Source organism: Protopterus annectens, chromosome 9.part0 (assembly GCF_019279795.1).
Source record: "Protopterus annectens isolate FY-2018-M chromosome 9.part0, PAN1.0, whole genome shotgun sequence".
NCBI classification, from domain to species: domain Eukaryota; kingdom Metazoa; phylum Chordata; order Ceratodontiformes; family Protopteridae; genus Protopterus; species Protopterus annectens.
In genome coordinates this window covers 1,925,489,921-1,925,514,861 of record NC_056743.1, presented here as the reverse complement: position 1 = coordinate 1,925,514,861, position 24,941 = coordinate 1,925,489,921, and the positions used below count along the sequence as shown (strand labels likewise).

The 24,941-nt window shown below is 42.1% G+C and overlaps 1 protein-coding gene across 1 annotated transcript in view; it reads right to left on the bottom strand.

Moving 5' to 3' along the window:
- Window positions 1–10,945: 10,945 nt before the first annotated feature.
- Window positions 10,946–24,941, bottom strand: part of MAN2B1 (mannosidase alpha class 2B member 1) — a 1,009,708-nt gene continuing 995,712 nt past the window's right edge. Inside the window, exons 23-24 of the mRNA XM_044084731.1 lie at window positions 11,333–11,447; window positions 10,946–11,244 (exon numbers count right to left, since the gene is read on the bottom strand). Coding sequence (XP_043940666.1) covers window positions 11,129–11,244; window positions 11,333–11,447 — 231 coding nt within the window. The 3' untranslated portion in view covers window positions 10,946–11,128. The remainder of the gene's footprint in view (window positions 11,245–11,332; window positions 11,448–24,941) is intronic.

The window sequence follows — 24,941 nt, the reverse complement described above, 5'->3', positions numbered from 1 at the left end:
AGTAACCATACATGATGCCGCCTTTTTAAAACTAGTTATCCTTCCAGCTAACAGAGTACATGGCTGCAGATAAAGACTGACCGTCTTCTTTTACTCTGACTACATCTGATGTCATGTGTGGGTTTATGGCTGTAACAAATGTGGCACACTTGTTGCAGTTACGTAGCCTCGGTTAACACTTCTTATAAGAGTACAGCCAATCATTTAGCACCACTTTAGCACTGCCACCCATCAAACCTTGCATTTTTAGCTCCACTTGGGGGAGCAGGGGGAGAGTTTAAAACCACAATCTTGCGAGGTCCATTCGTTCTTTAGTCAGGGTTTTTCTACCATTCCCAACAAAACGTCAGCAGAAAACACTGCATGAAAGTGTCACTCCATCAATTTGTAGTTTAAGCATTTCTTAAACTTTTGGTCAACACGTATAAACAATTCAATTGCTTATTTAAGGGGCAAGAGCTAAGCAAGAGGTACTAAATAGTGCAATTACTGCCATCGAAAGGTGAGTACATGCCAGTCGTATGCTTACCTGTCAAACCATGGTTTGCACACAGCTTCATTTGCTTATATGATTGCACAAATGCTATTTTGTCTCAAAATGTACAGTGCACACTATTAAAAATTACTTTAGTCACATGAAGAATAACATTTTGTTCAACTGGAGATAACTGAAAAACCTAGCATACAAAAAAGCATCATTACATTTTCTCAACTGAGAATACAGTGAAGTATACCCTGTGTGAGAAAAGAAACTTTATACAAACAAAATTAAATTCCTTGAAAAAATAACTACTTGCTATAAATCTAACAGAAAGATTTCTGCAGTCAATTTTAGGATTTCCTCTTCTGATATCGCCAGCTTGGCACAATTCTGAAACTTCTTAGTTCAGATATCAGAAAATATGTGTGTCTTAATTCTGGATGAATGAGAAAAAAAACCCTAATTCCTCATGGGGATGCCCTGCTCATGGCTCCCCCCCTTACTTAACATTATCAAATCAGCCCTGTGGTTGCTTCACCTTGGGGAAAGGGCATTTTTCCTGTTCAATGTATAATTTGGTTTACACTAAGCATTGTTCTTATTCACAGAATTCACACAAAGTATACTTCAAAGTCTCTCATTCTCATTAGGGGAGGATTGATGGGCAAACTGTGACATGTTTTAAGCTAGAAGGGTGTACTCTGCCCCTGGGAAGTGACAGTGGGAAGGTAATAACTACCTGCAACAGAAGGCCTTCTTGCATATAAACTTCATATGGTGAGTAAATATTTGTTATATCTGACTTAGGAGACCTTTTTGCAGTGACTAACTGCTAGGAAGAATCCCAAACTGTTATTAAGAAACCTCACAAATGGTTGAAGACAGAACTAAAGGCAAGAGATTAGAATAAAGAGTTGTAGCCACAGTCGTACAGTGCAACATTTACTTTCCTTGGTCTTCTTATTTGGATAAGAGAAACAAATTGTGTGGATTGATTATCCGTTCATTCACTCACCACTTTAGGCATAAAAATACAGATTTATTTTTAAAATCATCCAGTCTTTAGAGAACACTGTCTATGCCTCTTTATACATTAAAGCATGCAGCTCAGAAATTTTAGCTGATGTTAACTGCTTCTGTGAAGGGTCTCTAAAGGTTATCATCAAGAACTGGCAGGATCACAGGGAAATCAGTCTAATTTCTCAGTTGCACAAGTCAGATTATCTCCCTGGAAGGCAGTATCCCTGTCTAAACTCAAGCACCAGAATACTTCAAGGACTCCTATTCCAGCCACAGCATCAGCACAGTCAAAAATAAGCTGAAGTCCTCTGCAGAAGCCATAGCAAAGAAATGTTCAGATATCTTTGGAGTCCAGACTCTGGGAAGCCTGCCAGATTTTCCAATGTCTGTTCCCAAGGGAGGACTGGAATGTGGACAAGTGAGACAATAAGTTCAAGAACCATCCCAAAATGGCAGAGGAGAGCGTACTCCCTCTGAACTTGCCCACACTTCACACTCCTTATCAGGTGGCACAGTCAAGTCAAAAGGTGCTACGGTCCAAGCTGGATCAAACAACTGACAGATCTGCCCAAAATGGCGTGGCAGGATGCCACTCCACTAGGCCCTTGCAAAAAGACATTGAAATGCAGATGCTTTCAGACTACACAATAGTATTCTTTAATGTTAGCCTCCAATGGAGAGCGCGATCTATGACTCCTCACCCTTCATATCCAGACACTGGTTAAGGTATTCCTGAAGAGAAGTCAAAGGAAAATCAAATCAGTCCATGGTGGACGTCTGCATGAGAGTTACCTCAGAGAAGAGGTAATCTGGTAGCAATCTATGCATAAGGACGTGCTCAATATTGTTGTCTATCTCAGAGAACAAGACCTCTGAGTGCTTGAAATCCCTTTCCAAATATGGAAGTTATTAGACTCTTCCTTTTGCTCCTAACGCTGGGGAAATGTCCTTAGTCTGTCTGGAGCACAAGATGTCAAGAATGCAACAAGCAAGAGCCAGTGACTAGCTGAAGAGGCCCTGACTTCAATCTGTGTTCCTTAAGACTGAAGTCCTTACTCTACAAGGTCAGTAAACGGCTGATGTTTCTAAAGTCACAGCCAACTCTATGAGTCTACTTGATGAAGAAGGATGTATGGGAACCTCCATGACCCTCATTGGAGAGCTTGGTGGGATGAGGCCTTTGAAGGCTAGAACAGGCAATGGGTATGCTCTAAGCTGCTCTACACTCCAGGATGCATCACACAGCCAAATTGACTGTTGGGGATGTACTCCCTCAGTTTAAACTCTTGCTAATCAAGGGGGAACTCAAGACTTGTGAGGGGCACAAACTCCCTTGCATCCACTTGCCATTCAGGCACCATTAGGGATCATGAGAGGGACCCTCCTTGTGATCTCTAGACAAGGCACTCTACACAACCACCTTTGTCAGGGAGTTGAACCGCCATCTTCAGGGAGTTGTAGGAGCTCTAATTTTTTGACCCACAATGGCTCCCAAATAACTAGCTGTGCCTAGTGGAACAACTGCATTTAAACGGACAGAGTCTAGCTTCTCATATCATGGCCACACCATGGAGAGTGGGGTTAGACCTCACTGTCCTCAGACTAAATACAAGACAGTGATATGACATCATCCTCATGGCCTCCCTGTGGACATCTGCCTGCTGTTCTAACTAAACATTACTGCTACCAGCAGTCGATATGCACACCACCACAGCAGGACTTGCAATATCAGCCATGTGACAATTATGACCACAGCTACTTGGCAGGTCAAATACTTCATAATCTAATGCCCTACAAATCCACCTGTCTTTCGCTGGGAGTCTGTACAGCTGCACTGTTTGAATGCCTCCCCCAGTCACTCAGTCACCCCTATTCCTCTGGCCAACCTCTGCACTGTCCATATTGCTGTTAAATCATAGGCTGAGATGTAGACAGGGCTTTGTCTCTATGTGCCATGGAGATGAAACAGTCCTTGACTTTTTTTCCTTTCTCCTGCAGGTGGCTGGCGCCAATGGCAATGCTTCACGCCAGGCAGTAGACAGCACCTGTACAGCTCCGGACTTATGATGTGGTAACTGCGCAACACTTTGGACATTTCATCATTTTCAGCACTTGCCATAGGTTAACATTTATGATGAATATAAGGCTCAAAATGTAAATGGTTATTGCAGCAGAAATTAACTCTGTGGTGCAAGTCCTGAATGCACACTCCTAGGCTATCACATTTTGTCAGGGCTTGCACTGACAGGAGGCACACATGCCTCACACATGGGAACAAAATAAATTTAGAAAAGTGTGAAGCTACAGACATCACAAGAGGAAATCAAACTAAATACCCTCTGTAGAGGCTACAAGCAAATAAGATTGACTTTTCCACCCATAACCCTACTGCATACAGCATATACATTTAACATCCCAAACTATTGACTACCAATACTACACAATGAGGTCGCCAACTATAATCCAACTATCCAAGTATAACAAAGTACTGAACCACAATGTTGTATAATTTATCCACAAAGGACCCAAAGTCATTCTTTGATTACACACTTATCTAATACAGTGTTATGAACAGCCACAGCATATAAAGCATTCAGTGGGTGCAAGACACAGAAGCTCGCTTTGATTAGGGTGTCAACCCATCACAGTCTACACACACATATGGAATGGATACCTATGGAAAAGTTACAGGACTGCCAATTCACCTATGCATGTCTTTGAGATGTATAGGGAAACAAGAGCATCTGGCGCACTCTAAGCCAGACATAGGGTGGACATGCAGACTCCACACAGAATGCACTCTAGCTGAGAACTGACTGCCCTAAGGCAGCCATGCTAACCACAGCGCCTATCACTAACAAGGGTTTTGTTTGCTTTTGCAAGGGTCTCTATTGCTCAAACTGCACAAATGTGAAAAGAACATAAAACTTTACTGGTGAGGCTCCTAAAACAGCAGCTAGAGTTGCAGTAAATACAAGCTCCCTCATGCTAGCAACTCTGAAGTGATAAAGGTCACACCAGCAGCCCAAGTTCAGGGAAAGGAAGGGTATCCAAGGATGGAGCTGCCATGCCAGAAAAAGAACAGTGCATCCGAGGATTGAACTGGCATACCAGGAAAAGTACAGAGCATCTAAGGATGGAGCTGGCATGTCAGGAAAAGGGCACAGCATCTGAGGATGGAGCTGGCATGCCAGGAAAAGGACACAGCATCCAAGGATGGAGCTGGCATGCCAAGAAAAGGACACGGCATCCGAGGATGGAGCTGGCATACCAGGAAAAGGACAGAGCAACTGAGGATGCAGCTGGCATGCCATGAAAAGGACAAAGCTTCTGAGGATGGAGCTGGCATGCCAGGAAAAAGAGCATCCCAAGATGGAGCTGGCATGCAAGGAAAAGGAAGGAGCATTCCAGGATGGAGTTGGCATGCCAGCAAAAGGACAGAACATCTGAGGAATGATCTGGCACAGCAAAGAAAGGACACAGCATCTGAGGAATGATCTGGCACAGCAAAGAAAGGACACAGCATCTGAGGAATGATCTGGCACAGCAGGGAAAGGACACACACAGGCGCCGGAACCACAGAGTGAGTGGGAGGCAAGACCTGTTTTAGGGCGCAATGGAGGACTCATGCGTGTGTTGTATGAATTTTAAACACAAACGTGTACTGGAATTACATCATCAGTAAGCACTGCTATTTAATTATGAAACTTGTTGCCAGAGTCGCACAGTAAGCACTACCGTTTATGTTACTGTTTAATGCTGAAACTGCTGGGCTCCATATTGGTTATGTAAGCTGAAACTGCTGCTGGACTCTGTATTGTTTATGCAAGCTGGCACTGCTGCTGGGCTCTGTATTGTTTATGTAAGCTGCTGGGGTGTGTGTGTGTGCAAGAGAGAGAAAGTGAATATTATCATTTCCAGAAATCCTCCTTTTACTTTAGCCAAGTGATAGCTTGACAGGTTATGCTGTACTGTGTTGCAAAACATATCTGGAGCTAGTCTGTTGTAACATTTCTGTTAGAATTATATTCCTGTACTAATAGTTTTCTAATATCAGTTTCAGTGTTCTTATATATTATAGTAGATATTTGAATATTTGCTTCCAATGCCTTTGCATAAAATGAAAGATAGTCTTGCATCTCTATTTTAATATTAGATTCACTGCATTATGGGAGGTTGCCATAATGGTTAAGGTGTTTACAGACACAATGTGCAAGGTTTGGTTCTCACATGGGGTAATTGGCTAAACTTTAATCCTATGAGTCTATAAGTACAACTTGGATAACTGATGTGGAAAAGAAAATACACCCTTGGGATTCCACCTGCGCCCCTGTTGGACAGGGGCAACAAGTGCTGACTTGTTCGAACATGGGCTAAATTCTTGGCTAGGCTTGTAAGGGCCTCAGGGCCAATAGCCTAGTTACTTCCTATGATCCTTCCTATAATCTGATTGTGCAAATCTCTCTATTTTACTATACAAACTTATAAGATTAAAGAGATGTTTCGCCTTTAAAGATTCTTAAAAACTCATTTGAAAATAAATTACATCTGAGAAGGCATTAACATGATGATTAATGTCTTTATCACATAAATATAGAGAGGTATAACTTCTGATTATGACTAGATGTATAATAGTTTACTGAATCACAGCATAGTTTAATCTATGAGTTTATTAGTCTGAAAGCCTGTTATTTTTTAACTCATTTAACCTTATTACATGAATTGTATTTTATTGACAAACTTGTACATTGTTTTTATTCATGCATACATTATCCTGTCTCATTCAAAGACTACAAAAGGTATGTAATCACATAAATTAATACCTTTAATGTCTTAATTTCTTCATATTAAATCATTTATTTTACTCTGTATAATCACCTTTCATATTTCAAGTATTTTATCAGATTCTAATTGTTTAGTTCTTACTTATTTATATTGTCCAAAGTGGAGGTAATGCAACAAAATAAGGAAATTGGGTATTTTTTAAATGTTTTCATCTATTCTTTATCTGTTTGACACATTGTAAATAATAATTCATTTTCATATTTCCTTGAAATAGACAGCTAGGGGAAGGAAAGCGAAGAACAACTTGTTTTCATACCACTTGTCAGTTACCTAGTTTCATGATCTTTACTGGTATTAATAGGGGATTGATATTTATAGGTAACTAACATGGGAACTGCAAGTCAAATAAACTATATAGTTACAAAATGTTATATATCTCTAGAAACATTAAGTGAAGGATACTAATTTGTCTTTGATGGGATCTTTAACAATGAATCTAAACAGTCATAATCATTATTAAATGCACAATAAATTGTAATTTTTTTTTAAACTTATAGGTAATTTACGTTAGCATATGCAATATTATGGCATGAGAATTTATCTTAGATGCACAAGAAACCAAGAGGAGAAGACATATATAATAAGAGAGGATAACAGTGTAAGAAGGACAATACAACCGAGTACATAATCTGAGAAGTTTAGTAAAATTAACTTAAAACTACAATAAGAAGTAATAAATAAGCAGTGAATACTTACTTAGAACAATTCTAATTGATTACAATTTCTTGCATATCTATAATATAATTTGTTCCTATTGCTAACTCTGTTGGTATATTTTTACTTTACTGCAGAGCTGGAGCATTTCTCCCTGGGCCTCTGGGGAAAATATGGATCGCTGATACTGTACTATGTTGTACTTTAAAGGGAGTGGATGCTGCAGTCCTGTGAATGTCCTCCTTTGGAGGAGTTACCTAGTAACTATAAAGTTATCAGTTTGCCATCCATTCCCTATTGCAAAATTACTAGCTTATAATTTTTTTAATGAAACTTAGGCAATTTATTCTTCAAGGGCAACAGCCACTTTATTGTAGATGAAACAATTAAATATAAAGTTGTTTCCTAGCAACAACCTCTTCATTAGTTAGAGATCCCTTTAATGTGGAATTATTTAGATGACTGACTTCTGTAGACATTTTGCATATTTACTGATATTGGTGGATTGTAATGACACAGTGGTGCAGTGGTTAGTATTGTTGCCTCACAGCAAGAGGTTCTTCAGTTTGATCCTTGGCTGGTGTGCCTTCTGTGCGGAGTCTGCATGTCCTCCCTGTGGTCGCATGGGTTTCCTCCAGGTGCTCCAGTTTCTTCCCACATCCCAAAGATATGCTGTAGGTGGACTGGACACTCTAAATTGGCCCTAGGCATGAGTGCGTGCGTGTGCCTTCTGTGGAAGGTTGGGCACCGGGCTGGCAATTTGACACCATAAAAAACTTCACTGCCAATCATGAGCGGACAGGTGATCCACTGTGGCAACCCCTAACCAGGAAAAGCCGAAAGAAGAAGGTGGATTGTTATGACAGACGTTTGAGTGGCCTTTTATGGTTGAAATTTTCTGAAATTAGTAGTTTTGTCATTATTGGCTCATACATTTTGTTTCATTGCTTACTAGAAGACTGTTCAAAACTACACATTTAAAACACACTCTAACAACTGGTGCTGTATTATACAAGGAATATAAGTTAATACAATCAGGAAGGTAAATCAAAGAATGCATACATGCATGCATAGCCCTAAAAATCTGTTTGAAAACAGCCCAGAGGAAAGTGTGAAAAAGGCTCAAAATCATGGACAAATTTTAAGTTCTACTCTTGTTACCAAAGCGATGGATGAAGGTAAAACAGTTCACACCACACTACCTTGACCTTGCCAAGCCTTTTGACACAATCCCATACTCAGGTGTAGTGCAAAAGATGAATAATATAGGAGCAAACACTTGCATCACTAGCTGGATTGCCAACTTGCTCACAGGATACAGAAGGTCAAAATAGGGGAAGAGACCAGTCGCCAATGGAGTCCCCCAGGGTTCAGTGCTGAGACTTTTTCTTTTTGGCATATACATCTCAAAAGTAAAAGGAAATACCAAAGGGCTTTGGCCGGCTAAGTCTGAGATGACTGCAAGCTAGGAGAAGTTATTGAATCCTTAAATGACAATCATGCAGAAAGGTTTGTCCCAAATAATAACTGGTGTCAAAATCATGACAATGCCCTCTGAGAACTGACCCAACTGTTTGGCATTTGGGAACTTGTGTGTACAGTGACCTAACTTTTGACCAACATGTACCCAAATTCATAAGAAAACCTTTCTATATTGCACAGCTTATAAACAAACTGATTGTGACTAGATCTACAAATGTTGTTTTCCCCCTTTACAAAGCTCTCATTAGGTCAATCATTTTGTACACTTTGGCATGTATCTATCCAGCCCCATGCAACAATTGTAATACCTTCAGACATACCTTACTAAAAGGATACAAGTCCTAAACAATAGGTCTTGCATGGACCACCTCAAAGATTTATTACTATACTCAGTACCCTACAGAGTACTTGGAGGTGACATGCCTGGTAAACAAGGCATCCTCCGACTTAATACCGATGGACCTACTGAACAGCAAGTCAAATGGCATCAGAAATACTCAGTCCAGGTATCTAAACTGAATGTTGTGGAGATATGGCTATATATCACACGGGCTACCACTGTTCCAGAACAGACTATCCATAAAAATAAAACAAAGCTCATCCGAACATAATAAAATGCAACTTGGATCTAAGGATGAGTAATAGAAAATGTACTCCAGGGTTGCCCCTCATGCCACTAATGGACAGAGACAGTTCCTAAATACTGCATCCCTTACATGGGTCCCCTCAAATTATGGTATGATCACAGTTATTCTCACCAGGCTTAATATACAATCAGCCATGGGATAGGTAAAACCCATCAGAAAATGTTAATTCAAGCACCAAAACAGAGACTTCCCATACTCTGGAACAAACTACCTATCTATATCAAACAAAGCTCCTCATTCGCACTCTTCAAGAAAAATCTTGATGATTGGATGGGAGATAGGAAATTCACCTCGGGGATCACTTCTGTGGTTCTGCTTGACAGGGGCACAGGAAATAATTTTTAGTGGGTGGCAAAAGCCAGGGTACCGTTTGGCTAGGCTTATATAGGCCCTAGGGCCAATAGCCTAGTACCTACCTATGAAAAGGGAATTAGCTAAGCTTAAAATGTCCTCCAAGTGAACCTATGTTGTGGTACCAAATAGTTATAAAAATTGCCCTTTTTAGATCACTAAGTGCCCCTCTCACCCCCCCCCCCCCACCCAGTCTTCAACAGCTTCCTGCATCTATGAGGACACAGCATCTGAGGAAGTTACCGGCAGGCCAAGGAAAGAACAGAGCGTTCAAGGAATAAATGGGCATGTCAGAAAAAAAGAGAGTCTGAGGATGGACTTGGCATGCCAGGGAATGGACTGCAGATCTAAGGAGGATGGACTTGGCATGCCAGGGAATGGACTGCAGATCTAAGGAGGATGGACTTGGCATGCCAGGGAATGGACTGCAGATCTAAGGATATGTGTCCTCTCATATGGATGGCAGCTATGTTGGACTGCACTCCAACAAAGGTTAGGGGTCACTGTAAAAGAGTTAAGGTAGGTGGTATACAAGAAACAGTGCAACACAAAAAACGCTCTCAAAGATCAATAATACCATGTTCCTTACTCATACACATCAACCCAGATCATTAAGCATTCCTTAAACCTGGATTAGTTAGGCCTGAACACAAGGCACAGCAAGGAGGGAGTAACAAGGATCTACAGGATGCATGGAAAGGGAAGCTGGAGCAGCACAAAGTACCCTGGGGACAGTTATTCTACTCAGGGAGTCCAGAAATAATACAAGTATTCATTATCAGGGGAAAGATTCTGCTAAAATGACTACTGTTACAACTTCATTCCAAAACAACGGCAGCAACAGTCTCATTCAGAAGGCAGGAAAGCACAGTGGATTAGTTTAATGACTGACTGCTGAATCTAGCTACCCCTCAACTGTACAAAAAGACATCCCTGAGAATTTCATTTAAAATGACTTAAGCCTCACTGATGTTTTTGCATATCATCTTTTTCCTTCATGAAGTAGCTTTTTGAATCAGTGGAAAGTAAATATCTGCTCTTAGGACCAATTCATGCATGAAAGTCAAGACAAAATGGTATTATACAACTGTTTTAACACTTGTACAAAAGGTACAGTTGTGGAAGACCATGGGACATTACTCTTTATATTTGTGTGTGCATGCACACACACATTATATATATATATATATATATATATATATATATACACACAGACACACACACAGACACACACACACAGACACACACACACAGACACACACACACACAGACACACACACACACAGACACACAGACACACACACAGACACACACACAGACACACACACAGACACACACACACAGACACACACACACACACACAGACACACACAGACACACACAGACACACACAGACACACACAGACACACACAGACACACACAGACACACACAGACACACACAGACACACACAGACACGTTCTGCTGTCATAATGGAACCTTATTTTGCATTTTTTACATTCTTCACAATGTTGGTCCAGGCAATGAAAATATGAATTTATCAGCATATGCTGTAAGGCATCTCTGAAAATTTTTGTAAAATAGACGTGTTCTTTCCCGGCTTGCAAATCAAGTAGGCAGCAGCTCTTTTGTACAGTGGCAAAACCCATCACTCCCATGAAGCTGGGTTGTTATGTTTGATAGAGACCAGAAAGGTACGAATTTCCATGGGGTTCAGCAGGACTTTGGCAAAATCTCTTGTAATGGAACTCCCCACTTGTTTACCTAAGGAGAACAAAAACAGTTACATTTAAGCTCTTGTGATAAAGGCTCCTAATGCAAAACATGTTTTACTGCTACTATTCAGCCGTACCAGATGGCGATTCAGCTGTGTTCCTCCACTTCATTCGTGACATTTTCTCCTTTAGCTGGTTTGAGCCAAGTGACATTTCTTGCACAGACGTGATGGTGAAGGCTGAAAACAAATCCTGTGAAAACAGAAGAAAAATGCTGTAAAGCACACAGAACAAACCAGGAACTACAACAGCATGGCTAATGTTCGTTCACTTAACAGCTACTACGAACACAGTACGGAGTTTTCTGCTTACTAAGCTGAGCATTACTACCTACGTCACTTGATGGGTTGCCAACTGGCTTACTGACAGAACCCACACTGCAAAAGTAGCAGACTCCAAATCCAGCTCCAGACAAGTGATAAGTGGAGTACCTCAGGGTTCAGTCCTGGGACCGCTCTTGTTTGACATTTACTTCTCTGGAGTACAGGCCAACACTCAGGGACTCTGGCCAACAAAGTTTGCAGATGACTGCAAACTGGGAGCCATTATTGAATCCCCAAATGATGTGGATATTCTACAAAAGGGCCTTACAGAAACAGATGCTTGGTGCCAGAGCCATGGGCTCAAGCTCAATGCCAAGAAATGTATAGTTATCCCCTTTGGGAAAAAAACATGTACCCGTGAATTACCACATAGGTGGCAGTACACTAAACACCAAAAGTGTGATAAGAGATTTAGGGACACAGGTGGACAGTGGTCTCACCTTCGATAACCACATCGCCACAACAGTCAGGAAAGCCTTCTATGTGACACACCTCATCACTAAGGGCTTTTCATCCAGAAAAAAGGAGGTCATTGTTCCACTGTACTCATCCATCATTAGACCCATTATAGAATACAACACCCCATTTGGTATGCACCTCTCAAGACAACTGCAACAACTGGAAAGGCTGCAGAAATACCTCACTAAAAAACTCACAGGCCTAAAGCAAATGCCCTATGCTGATCATCTAAAAAAAAACTCCACCTATACTCTGTCGCACAACGTCTACTCAGAGGCGATCTCTGCTTAACATACAAGGCCATGTCAAACCCAGAGCTGTTGGACATGCTACACTTAAAGAAACCCCAATCCCTCAGAGGCACACGCTCCAGGGATCTAAACCTTGTCATCACAATGAACAAAACATGCTGGAGGGATAGGTTCCTGACCCAGAGACTCCCCAGACTCTGGAATAGAGTGCCCATACATGTCAATCAGAGTGCCTCTTTGGCTCTCTTCAAAAGGAACCTTGATAATTGGATGGGAGATAGGAAATTCACCCCGGGGATCACGTAAGTCACCCTGCTAGACAGGGGTCCAGGGAAGTAAATACTGTGGGAAGAAATAGCTAGGGAATTGTTATGGCTAGGCTTGTATAGGCCTTAGGGCCAATAGCCTAGTACCAACCTATGAACCTATATTACAGGCATTTCATTTACTTCCAGCTGTGGCCCATGCAAGCTGAACATGTATTCATTTTTCACAGCATACAGAAAACAAAGACTTTTATGAAAAACAAGAACACTAACTAAAGTTGTGCAAGTAAACTTACCGTAACAGTACATGTTCAAATATGTCAATGCTGTAGCAGCCTGAGCGGCCAAGGACTTGACTACTGGCCAACGTCCAAAGCTTTAAGGCACCTTCCATGAGCCCTAACTGATAAAGGGCTTGAGGAAAACCATCTAATTTATGTATTTATTTGATATTTGTTTATCGGGATGGTCCGACTGGGCACAGGCCCATTTTCAGTGGAGGCCCGGGGGGAAAAGCCCCAGTAGATACAAAGAAAATATATAGGTGGTAAACTTACTCAGTAGTAGCAGAAACAAAAGAACACAAATCATATGTAATATGTATACAATTATAAATAAAAAAAGCATATATAAAGGAGCATAAGTAATACAAAAAACAGCAGAGAATGATTGTTTTATGTGTTACACATTTATAATCATGAATTTAGGTCACTATTTGTAGTGTACAAAACATTGTACGTGCTTGTAGGTGAGGAGTTTGAGTGCAACGAGGTAATTAAGGCAAGAGCAAAAAAGGTTGGACAGAGTACCCAGACAGAGAGAAAGTAAGGTTATTTTTGTGATGAGTTTAAGGTGAGATAAGTTAGACATATATCAAGTAGACAGAAAACATCTGCAGAGGAAGATAGACAAGTTGAATATGAGAAAATCAATACAGCTGGGTGTGAACCAGGAGTCAGACGAGAGGGAATGATAATCCACCAGGAGCCAGACAAGAGCAGAGCCAAGAATTAGATCGATGGGACTTTAGAAATATTTTGTACTGTGAGGGACTGGCAGTGGTTAGGATGTGATGTGGGGGTAAGTTCCAAGTCATAGAGATTCGATTAGAAAAATGAGCATCTCCATAGTGATCGTTCGTTTTTGCAAGTTGTAACAGGAGTTTGCCATAAGATCTCAGGTGTCTTCTGTTAGACTGAGGCTGAAGTAGGTGTCTTCTGTTAGACTGAGGCTGAAGTAGATTACAGAGTGATGGACACTTGTCAGGCTGGTATATTATGCTGCGGGCCATTGTAAGCTAGGTGAGAGTCAGGTAATTAGGTGACTCAAGCCAATTTAGCTGACGTAAGGCAGTGCAGTGATGGGATCTATATGGTGAGTTGGTAGCAAATTTGGCAATCTTACTGTAACAAGCGTTAAGTTTTGTAAAATCAGTTTTCTTCAGGTTGGTGAAGATAGAAGAGGCATAAAGAACAGCAGAGAGTGGATGAGTCCTGGCAATAGAGGAAAGGTTTAACTCTGTAAAGTGAACCTTTAATATGGGCTCGTATTATTGATTGCAACCCCAAGTAGCTTAGTGTGTGATACAGGTTCTGTCTTGGAATCGTTAGAACAATATATCTGAAAAGGGGAATGCAAAATCAGTAGTTAGGGCACGCAAACAACAGAGCTTTCTTGCCACACAGAAAAGGTGCCAGAGCTCTGACTTTTACGTATAAATTACGACAAAAGCCTAAATAAATAAAACATCTACACCTTGACATAAAAACATGACAAAAAATGGTGATGGAGGGTGTTCCTACTGCAGCAGTTATCTATTCGAACATGTATTGTTATGGTAAGTTTACTTACACACCTGTACTATGTTCAACATTAAATCAGTGCTGCAGCAGTCAAAGCTGTATGGTAAAGCACCAAACCTTAGAAAGGAATGGAGGAGAAAGGAGTACCAGAGTCCAGGTGCCCCTGAAGAACAGTCCCAGCAAAACCTGCTTTACAGCTGGTAAAGGAACGCAATTTATACTGCTTTGTAACAGTATGTACAAAGGAACAAGTTGCTGATTCTAGAAGACTTACAGAGTTCCATCCCTTTCAAGAAAGCCACTGAAGAAGCCACAGCACTAGCAGGACGGGCCCTGATCCCACCTGGAAGTGGCTTTTTATGGTGAGAGTATAAAAAAACAGTAGCATAAGACAACCATTTGAAAACTGTGTTTTGACACGGATTGTCCCTTTTTCTTACCTTTATAGGTAGCAAATTGCTGATTTGAACTCCTGAAAGTTTTTTTTTTTTTTTTTAACTCCTGAAGGTTTTAGTCCAATCAAGATAGTATTTGAGCTGCCTGAGAACATCCAGAGCGTCTGTGTACTTAAGGATTTTCGAATGGAAACAGACTGCCTCTGCCTTGTTTGGATTACTATTTATTTATTTAACATTTGTTGACCGGGAAAGTCCGACTAGGTTCCACAGATCCTGTTTTCAGCGGAGGCTTGGGGAGAAATGCTCCAGAAGCATGTCTTTAGTAATACTTTGTAATTCTGTATATTTCAAATTATATATTTTTTATTATTTTTTGGATTTAAAACAAGTTTAAGTTCGCTACTTCTACTACTATTGTCTGATCCGGTTAATATACAGTGATTAACTAGAGATATATGGACTGAAAATCTTCCACACAGAGAAGTTTCGTTTTTGGACCCACTATACTTGTTTAGTGGGATGTTTGAGACTTCGGGGATACCACGGAGATTGCCTGCTGAATCCATACTCCCTAACTCTTTTGATCTGGAAAAAGACAAGGAGATTAACGGGTTCAGGTGTCTAGGCAGAGAGATATTTCCATGTGATACATTTGGTTGGAGACACATGACTCAGGTTAAATTCAACTGCAGAGAAATATGGCTGATGTGAATTCCCTGTGGGCAAAGATAAGAATGTGGTGCCATGGCCACAACTTCAGTAACCAAATGCACAGGGGGGAAAATAATGTCCACGGTCCCCATGGCAACATGAGACAGCAGGCATTAGCAGCAGGCTGGCCAGTGGCCATGTCAGTGGCTGTAAAATGCAGTGGACAATGGACAGTGCCATTATAATTGGTGTGTGTGGACTACTACCACCTTCACAATATCTAGGGAATATTACCTAAAATGCATAGTGGAGCATAAATGTGACTACAGTAGCATGCATTATTCTCTCTATGCTGTAGCACACTTATACATGTTGTAGTTACATAAGCATGTTCTGTACACTGAGCAAAACATTCATTACTTTTTCTGCCCTTATGTACTTGGTTATTAAAACTGTGGGCATGGCAGTTTGTGCTTTTCTTTACCCACAGGGAATTTGCAACAACCATATTTCTCTACAGCTAAATGTCACTTCAACCAGGTGTTCTCAACCAAATGTATCAAAGGGAAATGTCTCGCTGCCTAGGCGCCTGCCTGAACCAGAGATTAACAGTTTATAGCAAAAGTAAATTCTGAAACCACTTTAGGCATAAATGAAGGATTTTTTTCTCAAAGACACCCTGTCCTTATAGAAAAAATGAGAAAAGATTGATTAAGCATAAGCATTTATAACTCAGACACTCTTCCTGCAGAAGTCAAAGCAATAAACACAACTGTTTTCCAAGTGACAAACTTCAGATCTGCTTGGTGAGCTGGTTTAAATACAAAAGGTGCAGGTTTTTCTGGAATAAGATGAAGAACTCTAGGAGAAACCACCTGCTTTCCTGCTGGACAGATATGTATAACCCCTTTCAAAAACTGTTTGACTTGTGGATGGATGAACATGAAGGATGTATGGGCAGCCCGAGATGGCCAAAGCTGAATTCTGACAGAAGAGAAAGAAAGGCCAGAAGACAGTAACTTACACACACATTAAACAACAAGAGACATCTGGGCCTTAAAAGATCCTGGTTCCTATGCGGACACCTTCTAGAAAAACGTTTCCACTTACCCATATATGATTTTCTAGTAGCACCTTTCATAGCCTCCTTTAACACCTGCTGCAAGACCTCAGTAAACAGATGCTTAAAAGGTATTAAAACCCTACTGTTTAGACAGTGAGGAGTAATTTCAATTTGGGGTGTATCAAACAACTCCTGTATTGTGTGAGTTACTCTATTCTGTGAATAAGCATATCGTAATTGCCCTTGGACATTTTCAGAACCAGTTACCTAGGCTGAAAGGGAATCACCACAATTATCTTTGAGGAGTCCTTCTGAATCTTTGGAATGACCTTGGAAATCTGCAGAAAGGATGGAAAGGTATACAGGAACAATCGCACACATGGGAATGAAAAATAATCTTTCAGGTCTGTCTGCAAGGAAGCCTGGAGCAGAACTTCTTTAGCGGTCTGCTGTAAATACAGGTAAATAAAACTATTTGAGGAGTTCTCCACAGCTGGCTCAATTCCTGGGAGAACCTCTGGCTTAGTTTCCATTCACAAACATCTGTCCTGGTCCTGCTCAGCTTGTCTACATCAGTGTTTTGCTCGGACAGAATATAGGAAGCCTGAAGTGAAAAACTGAACTGAGTTGCTACATCTCAGGCTACCACAGCTAGTCTGAAAAGGTGGTATGATCTGGTGACCCCCTGTTTATGTATCATATGACAACTAGCATGCAAAGATAATATGATGGTGCTCCCCTGTTTATGTTCCACATCACTGTGCTATAGTCTGTGATAATTAGCAGAGGGCCTGTAGTTCAACAATGACTTAGGGATTTTAGTGCATTTATATCCATCATTTATTTCATGTTTATGTGTTTCAGTCTGCTCTGCCGGTTCCACATACCCTGAACCTTTACCCCCTTGGAAACAGCCCCCCCAAGTAAATGTCTGAGACATTTATTGTTAGAGACCAAGTAGGATCTGGGCAGAATAAGGGGAGACCTGGGTTGATGGCTAACTGGTCCCACTACACCAATTCCCTTTTGATAAAGTCCAGCACTGGGGTTCTGAAGAAATAGAAGCTGCTGGTGTTGTGTCCACACTTATCTGAGAAAACACTGAATTTTCTGCTGTGAAATCTGCCCAGAAAGAATCAAGAAAATCATGGAAGTCATAAACCCAAAACCCTTAGATATTCTATGGCCAAAATCAACATGACAGAAACTATCATTTGTACAGAACTACATTAACTACATTGTCCTGCGGAATAAAAACAATCGTGAGGGATGTATCCAGAAGGCATCCCAGAAAGTATAGTTGTGTACACTTACCATAAATGTAGATTTTCGAGTGTATTCACTGTTGCAGTCATCACATTCGGATTATCCCTGCCAGGGTAGCCCTGAACCGGCCCAAATACCAGAGGCTTAGTATTTCTGCATCGGTTGCTGTCGCTTCAGGACTGATGTCAGGTCGTCAGTAGTATAAAGTAAGGCAGACGACACCATTACATCAGTTTTTCTTGCCCTAACCTATCAGAAGCCCCCAAGTAGGAGCCAGGTTCTGGTGGAAGAACCTCACTAGTAGAAAGTAAATACCAATATGTTCCTTGTAAGGAAAGAGAAGAAAAAAAGGGGGATGGAGGGAGGGAAACCAGGACTGCAACAGTGAATACACTCGAACATCTATATTTATGGTAAGTGTACACAACTGTACTATGTTTTTCATGTTTCACTGTTGCAGTCATCACATTTGGGTGGATTCCCAAAGCTGAGGAAATGGGTGGAGGCAGTCAAGGGAACTAGGGACTGGCTAGTATGCCCTGCAAGACTGCAGAGGCAAACCCTGCCCTGGATTTGGAGAAGAGAGGCAGGTGGTAATGTTTGGTAAAAGTGTGAGCAGATGTCCAGGTGGCAGCCTCCAGGATGCCCCTGGTGGAGACTCCTCTGAGGAAAGCTGCAGAGGTGGAGGCTGCTCTGGTGGAGTGAGTCTTGACCCTCTTGAGGGGAGGCTTTCTGTGTAGTTTGTAGCAGAAATTGATGTAGTGTGCTATCCATTTGGAAATGGTTTGTTTGGAGAAGGCTTTGCCTTCTACCCCTGTAGTAAAACTAACCAGCAATTGATCAGACTTTCTGAAGGATTTAGCCCTGCCTAGAGCAAATGAATGGATTGGTTGAGAGCCACACTGGAACACCACCTTGGGCATGAAGGATGGGCTAGTCCTGAGGGATACCCTGTCAGCTTGGAAGATGATGAAGGGTTCCACAGCCATGACTGCTTGCAGCTCGGTGACTCTTCTGGCTAAAGTGATGGCCAGATGGAAAGCTGTCTTCTAGGAGAGAAATTTTATCTCTGCAGAAGAAGCTAGTTCGAAGGGAGGGGGGGGGGGTCAGGGTGAGCTTTTCCAACACAACAAGTTAAGGTCTCAAGCTGGGGTTGGTGCTCTTCTGGATGGCCTCAAGTTGCTAGCCCTTCTTAGGAACTGTTTGATCAAGGGGTGTGAGAAAAGGGGCTGCTCACTGGGAAATTGAGCAGAGATAGCAGAGGCATGAATTTTAATAGAGGAAAAAGAGAGGCCACTGTGTAGTGGGTCAGCTAAGTAATCCAGGATGAGAGGGAGGGAGGGCTGTGCCACATTGCCTCACTTAGCCTAAATCCAGGTGCAGAACCTTTACAATTTGTCAGCATAAGACGTTTTAGTGCAAGGGCATCTGGGCTCACACATAACATCTAGAACCTGTTTACTGAGGTTGGAAGATTGAGCGGGGGTTAGGGAATAAGCCAAGCTGGTAATCTGAGTGTCTGCAAATGGGGGTACATGAATTTCCCTTCCCTCTGGGTCAGGAGGTTTGGAATCTGAGGAAGATGCCATGGTGACAGTGGGGGCCAGGCTGCACAGCAAGGGGTACCAGTGCTGGGGAGGCCAGTCTGGAGCTATAAGAATTGTCCTTGGTTTTTCCTCCTTTATTTTGAGCATTACCCTGGGGATGAGAGGTAGACGACGAAAGGCATAGACTGACAGACCGACCCAGGGGAAGGACAGGGCATCCACTTTCCAAACCATGCAGTGATGCTCCCTGGTGCAAAATTTGTTGAGCTGATGATTGGTGTAGGAGGCAAAGAGGTTGACCTTCGGGGTGCCCCATTTCTGAGTTATTATGGTGAAGGTTCTTCTGTTGAACTGCCACTTATGTGGGTCCAGAAGATTTCTGCCAAAGAGTTGAGAGAACCTGGTAGGTGTGAAGGCTGCCAACCTAGCTAGATAGAATTTTGGAGATAATTCTATCATTTGTAAATATTATGTAAGGCACAGGCTTGTTGTCTTAAATGGAAAAACTGCGGTTAGATGTGGAACTTCAAAAAATGCCACAACAGTGTACTCTACTGACCAAGTAAAAGCATGTTGTGACCCTTTGATCTGAAGTTGGCTCCAGCCCATCTAGATGGAGACATTCTTTCTATTGTTTTAACCAAGAGTTAAATTGCTAGATTTAAACATGCAAATGTATTTTTATTGCTCGGATTCCTGACCAGCTGCAAGATAATACAAGGAGATGTTAAGAATGTAAATGTAGTTTCTATTAGCCTGGGAATCCAGGGAAGTGTGAAGAATGATGTAATGGGAACCAGGAATGTGATTTTAAAAACAGAGAGCATCAGAGAGCTTTAAGCATTTTTGTCTTGACCATCCAACTCACAGCAGTGCCTGTGTTCCATATGCAAGTTATTTTAGAAGTGTGTTTTCTCTTAGAAATAGCTAGAAACTAGAAATATTAGACTAAGTGTTTTTCTGTGATGTCAGAACTGTACTACTGAATTATTATAAGTATTTTTCTGTGATCTCTGAACCCTTGGCTAGCACTGTGTAGTAAGAAGTATTGTCTTGTATTTTTATTATTAAATATTTTAAAACATTTGAACTGTGGCTGCTTTGTGTAGAGATAAGTTAAGCTCTAAGAGTACATTGCATGTATATAAAGGATCCTGTACAAGTCACTCTAATAAGCCTTGACTGTTTAGTTATACTACCAATTGGATAATAATATTGCACAGTAATAATTGGACACCCTTTTAAAGGCCTTTGAGTAGCTGATAAATATTAGCTGGGTGGTGGCAGTGATTTCTACCGTTTAGTCTGGGTAAAAGGGGCACAGCTGGAGAACCTGTGCCAGCTTTCCCCAGAAGTGTCTGTGCGGTTATATAAACTCTAATCTCAAAGTGTGTGTGTGTGTGTGTGTGTGTGTGTGTGTGTGTCAGCTACTTGGGCAGGGACACAAAGCACCAGTTGGACAGAGAGGGTGCTGGAGATTTTAGCTTGCTCAGCTGGCTGAGATCTGGACCCTATAGCTGTGCCAGTGGGGAGTCTTATTGGGGGACCTGGAGAGCAAGGGAGTGACCAGCCTCGGACTGACTGTGATCTCTGTGTGCTCTTAAGGGAAATTGCACTTTACTGTGTGTATTTGCTAACCTTTCCTCCTATATGAGATCCTCACTGGTGTTAGTGGTGAGGATTAAGGCTCCTTGATTGCTGGCCCAGGGCATGGGCGTCACAGCAGGAATTGTGCTAACAGATGGAGTTGCATGGCAGTGGTTGTGTGCCAAAGGGTCACACAGCCAGCCTTCATAGAGGGTAGGAGTGAGGCCCTCCCTGCTTGTTTATATACCACATTACAGTGGTGGTGTTCGTTTTGATCAGGAGAGTCCCTAGGGAGAGAAGTGGCTTGACAGCCATCATCTCTTTTTGGTTGATGTGCAGAGGGATTTGCTGTGGGCTCCATTGGCCCTGTATGCACCTGCCATCCAGGTGTGCACCCCAGGCATAGTCTGATGCGTCTGGGCAGCATGGGGTGGTGAGAAAGGTAGTCCTTTGTTGTGGGAGCATGCTGTTGCTCACCAAAGAAAATCTTTTCTGAGGCAAGGAATTATAGGTATAAGAGTCGCCAGGTCTTGAGAGTGTTGCCACCAAAGGCTTTGTAGGTACCACTCATATGCAGTCTGGCATATGGAATGAGTAGTATGCAAGATGCCATGAACCCCAGAGCTTGCAGGATCTTCCTTGCAGATAACTGAGGTCTGGTGGCTAGTTGAGAGAAGTAGGCTGTCAGGAAATTTTGCTTTTCTCGTGTAAGGAATGCCATCTGGGAAGCTGTGTCCAGGCTTGTTCCCAGAAATATAACCCTTTGGTTGGGCACCTGTTTGTATTTATTTTCATTGATTGTGTACCCTAGGGAGGTTAGTAAGGACTTTACAAAGGCCAGGTGTTTGAGCAGCTTTTCCTGGCTGGCTGCCTGAATTAGGCAGTCATCTAAGTAAGGGTAAATCTGGATATTCCTTTGTCTGCAAAAGGCAATGGCCAGAGCCAGACATTTTGTGAAAACTTTGGGAGCAGTAAATAAGCCAAAGGGAAGTGCAGAGAACTGAAAGTGTTGAGATCCTGCCCCAACAGAGATACTTCCTGCATGATTCCCTGATAGGAATATGGAGGTAGGCCTCTTTTAGATCTAAGGTGGCTAGCCAAGCATCCTTGGAGAGCATGGGTAGCAGCTGCTGGAGGGTGAGCATTTTGAATTTTGGGATCACCAGGAAGGTGTTTAGAATGGATAGACCGAGGATGGGGTGCCAGGTGCCCTCTTTTCTGGTTACCAGAAAAAGTCTGGAGTAGAAACCTTGGCCTCTCTGTTCTGCAGGAACGTACTCTACTGCCATCATAGAGAGTAGGGAAAGGAGTTGCTTTTGCACCTCTACCCACTAGTTTGGAGGTAGATCTGGGAACCCTTTTGGGGTAGGAAGGGTATGGAAAGAATATTTGTATCCATGGGACACTATGTTGAGAACCCAGTGGTCCTTGATAATGGTGGCCCAGGTGCTTGCATGAAAGGAGTGTTTTCCTCCTAGGGGTAAGTGAAGGTTGGCAGAGGGAAGGGGTAGGGGAGGTGAGTCATTGTGAGTTCTTACCATAAGGGGCTGGCTCAGAACTCCCTGGTTTTGAAGTGGATGTAGTCCACTGCTTAGATCTCTGCATTCCCTGTGGCTGCTGTCTGGGGGGGGGGGTCGTCTGGACTGGCTTAATGGAAGCAGGAAAGGACCAGAGCTTGGTGGGACAATGCCTGCTGAATCTGGGTGGCTGGACCTGTAAGAAATCCTTAACTGTCTGCACAGATTTTGTTTTTTCTTCCATCTTAATACCTCTTCTGCCTTAGTGCCAAATAAGTTGTCTTTGTGCAAGTGGGCATCCAACAATTTAGATATGACTTTGTCTGGCAAGGGCTATTCCTTAAGTCATGCATGCCTTCTAATGACAGATACGGTGACGTCTGCCCTGCAAGAAGCTTCTAGGGCATCAAAACCACAGTGCAAGGTGTGTTTAGTTACTTGACTTGCAGAATGCATTAACATTTAACTCTTTAGATTCTACACAAGCAGGAAAGGAAGACATTTTTTGTTTGAGGAGTTCCGGGGTATGTTGCTGAAAGTTTAGCATAATTAACTGACAATTTAGTGCCCTGATAACAAGAGTAGCTGATGTGTATACTTCTTTACCCCATCTGTCTAGTATTCAGAATCCCTAACAGAGGGGGTGGGATTCTTAGCAGAGGTTGCTTTAATCCCTTTAGGCTCTTGAGAAATTACCCCAGGGTCAGCAGTAGGATTTTTAAAAAAGAAATTTGTGCTAGTCAGGGACTCTATAGTACCTGTTTGGTTTTCTGGGTGCAGGAGGCAGGGTGTTGGGAGTCTAGCTGGATTCCAGGAAAACATCCTCCACAACATCCAGGACTGCGGGGATGGCCGAGGGTCTGTGTTGTGGAAGATCTAAGAATTCCCTGAGTCTCTTTTTAGACTGAGGGTAGTCCTGACAATCCCATTGGAAGTGCTCCCTTAAGGTATGAAGGGTTTCCCCAAAGGAAAAAATCCTCTGGGGGAGAGGCAGAAGGGATGGAATCCTCTGCATCAGAATCCTAATAAGTAGAGAGGGGTTGCATGTTTTCATATTCAGATGCATCAGAGTGATCTGACTTGTTCAGACAAAACTACAGGGGACAGATCTCTTTTCCTGTTGGAGGGGGTAGCTTGTCTTCCCCTGATCAGCACGATAAGGTCTTCTGCCATTTTAAGCATTTGAGACTGAGGCAAGGAAGCAGGTGCCTGAGATTGGGTCGTCGGTTTCTTGGGTGTGGTTTATACCCTGAGCCTAAAAAACCCGGTAGTTTTCGAAAGAATGGTAGTCGCGAAAGAAGACATTGGTTTGTGTTGAGAATCAGAGCATCCAAGTGCTCCAGATTATGCAGAACGCTCCGCATTTAATGAAGAGTGAAGCCACTGTTCCGCACTGAACAGCTGTGGCTCCACTACAAGGCTTTTGATTGGTTTGTGTACCGCAATTACTGCCAATCGGCACTGCGGTATACAAACCGATGCATAGCTCTGCTACCCTTCCACGTTGGTTGTGCTCTACAGTTTTTGATTGGCTCGTAGACCACATTTATGGCCAATCGCGAACTCTGTCTATAAACCAATCTAGTAGAGAATCTGAGGAGAACGAGAGCCAATGAGAGCTCCCAAATAGAGACCAATCGTGTTCCTGGGAGCCTTTTCACGCCAAAATAATGGCTTGAAAAAGGCTTCCAGGAATCAGGAGGGAATTTTACTTTTTTGTGTTCCATCTCGATCGTTGGAGTCAACACTAGGCCGGAAGAAGGAAGGAGCGGTGCCAGTTGCAGTCCAGATCGAAGGTATCAGGGGAGAAGAGGATGCCAGACGGGAGTTGGTGGAAGTTAGCCTGCCCAGTGCCTGCCAGGACAGGTGACTCAGCGAGAGAAGTCTGTTTGCGGCTGACTGGTTAACATATGGTTGACATAACACAGGCTAGTAATACATAAACAATAACAATTCATTATTTGTTTGCTTGTTAGTCAGACCAAAAACATCTATAAAGTGTAAGCGTAATGAAATAAATCATCACATGAAGGAATTCTTTCATGTACTTTAAATAAACAGATCTCACGGTACACAGAGCAAGTGGGAGTCTCGGTCGTATTATGGAAACAAAACCGCTTACTCCTTATCTTTTATCAATGCCGTTTTATTTTATTTACTTAATTTACTTTAAAATACGTAAAATGAGGAAGTCTATGCAGCACTTTTTTCATAAATTGCACATATATAGTTAATTTAAAATATTTGAAATGGCAGTAATATACAGCAAATAAACATTCACGAAAGAAACATTGATTAAACATATATAGCTAGCTCCAGCACATTTATTGATAACAGTGCACAGTGTTGCCAGTTTTGAAGCCAATATTTTGTAAATAATTTTGGTATGCAAAACAGTTGTGGTGTGTAGCAATTAAGTGTTAGGACAATTTAGTACATTGAAGGCTATAATAAGGCATTTACAATGCATTTCAGTTTGATCGACTTACTAAAAAGAAAAAGAAGAGTCCATGTGCAGAAGCTGGCCACCATACTGATGCAGAAATGAAATCTTTC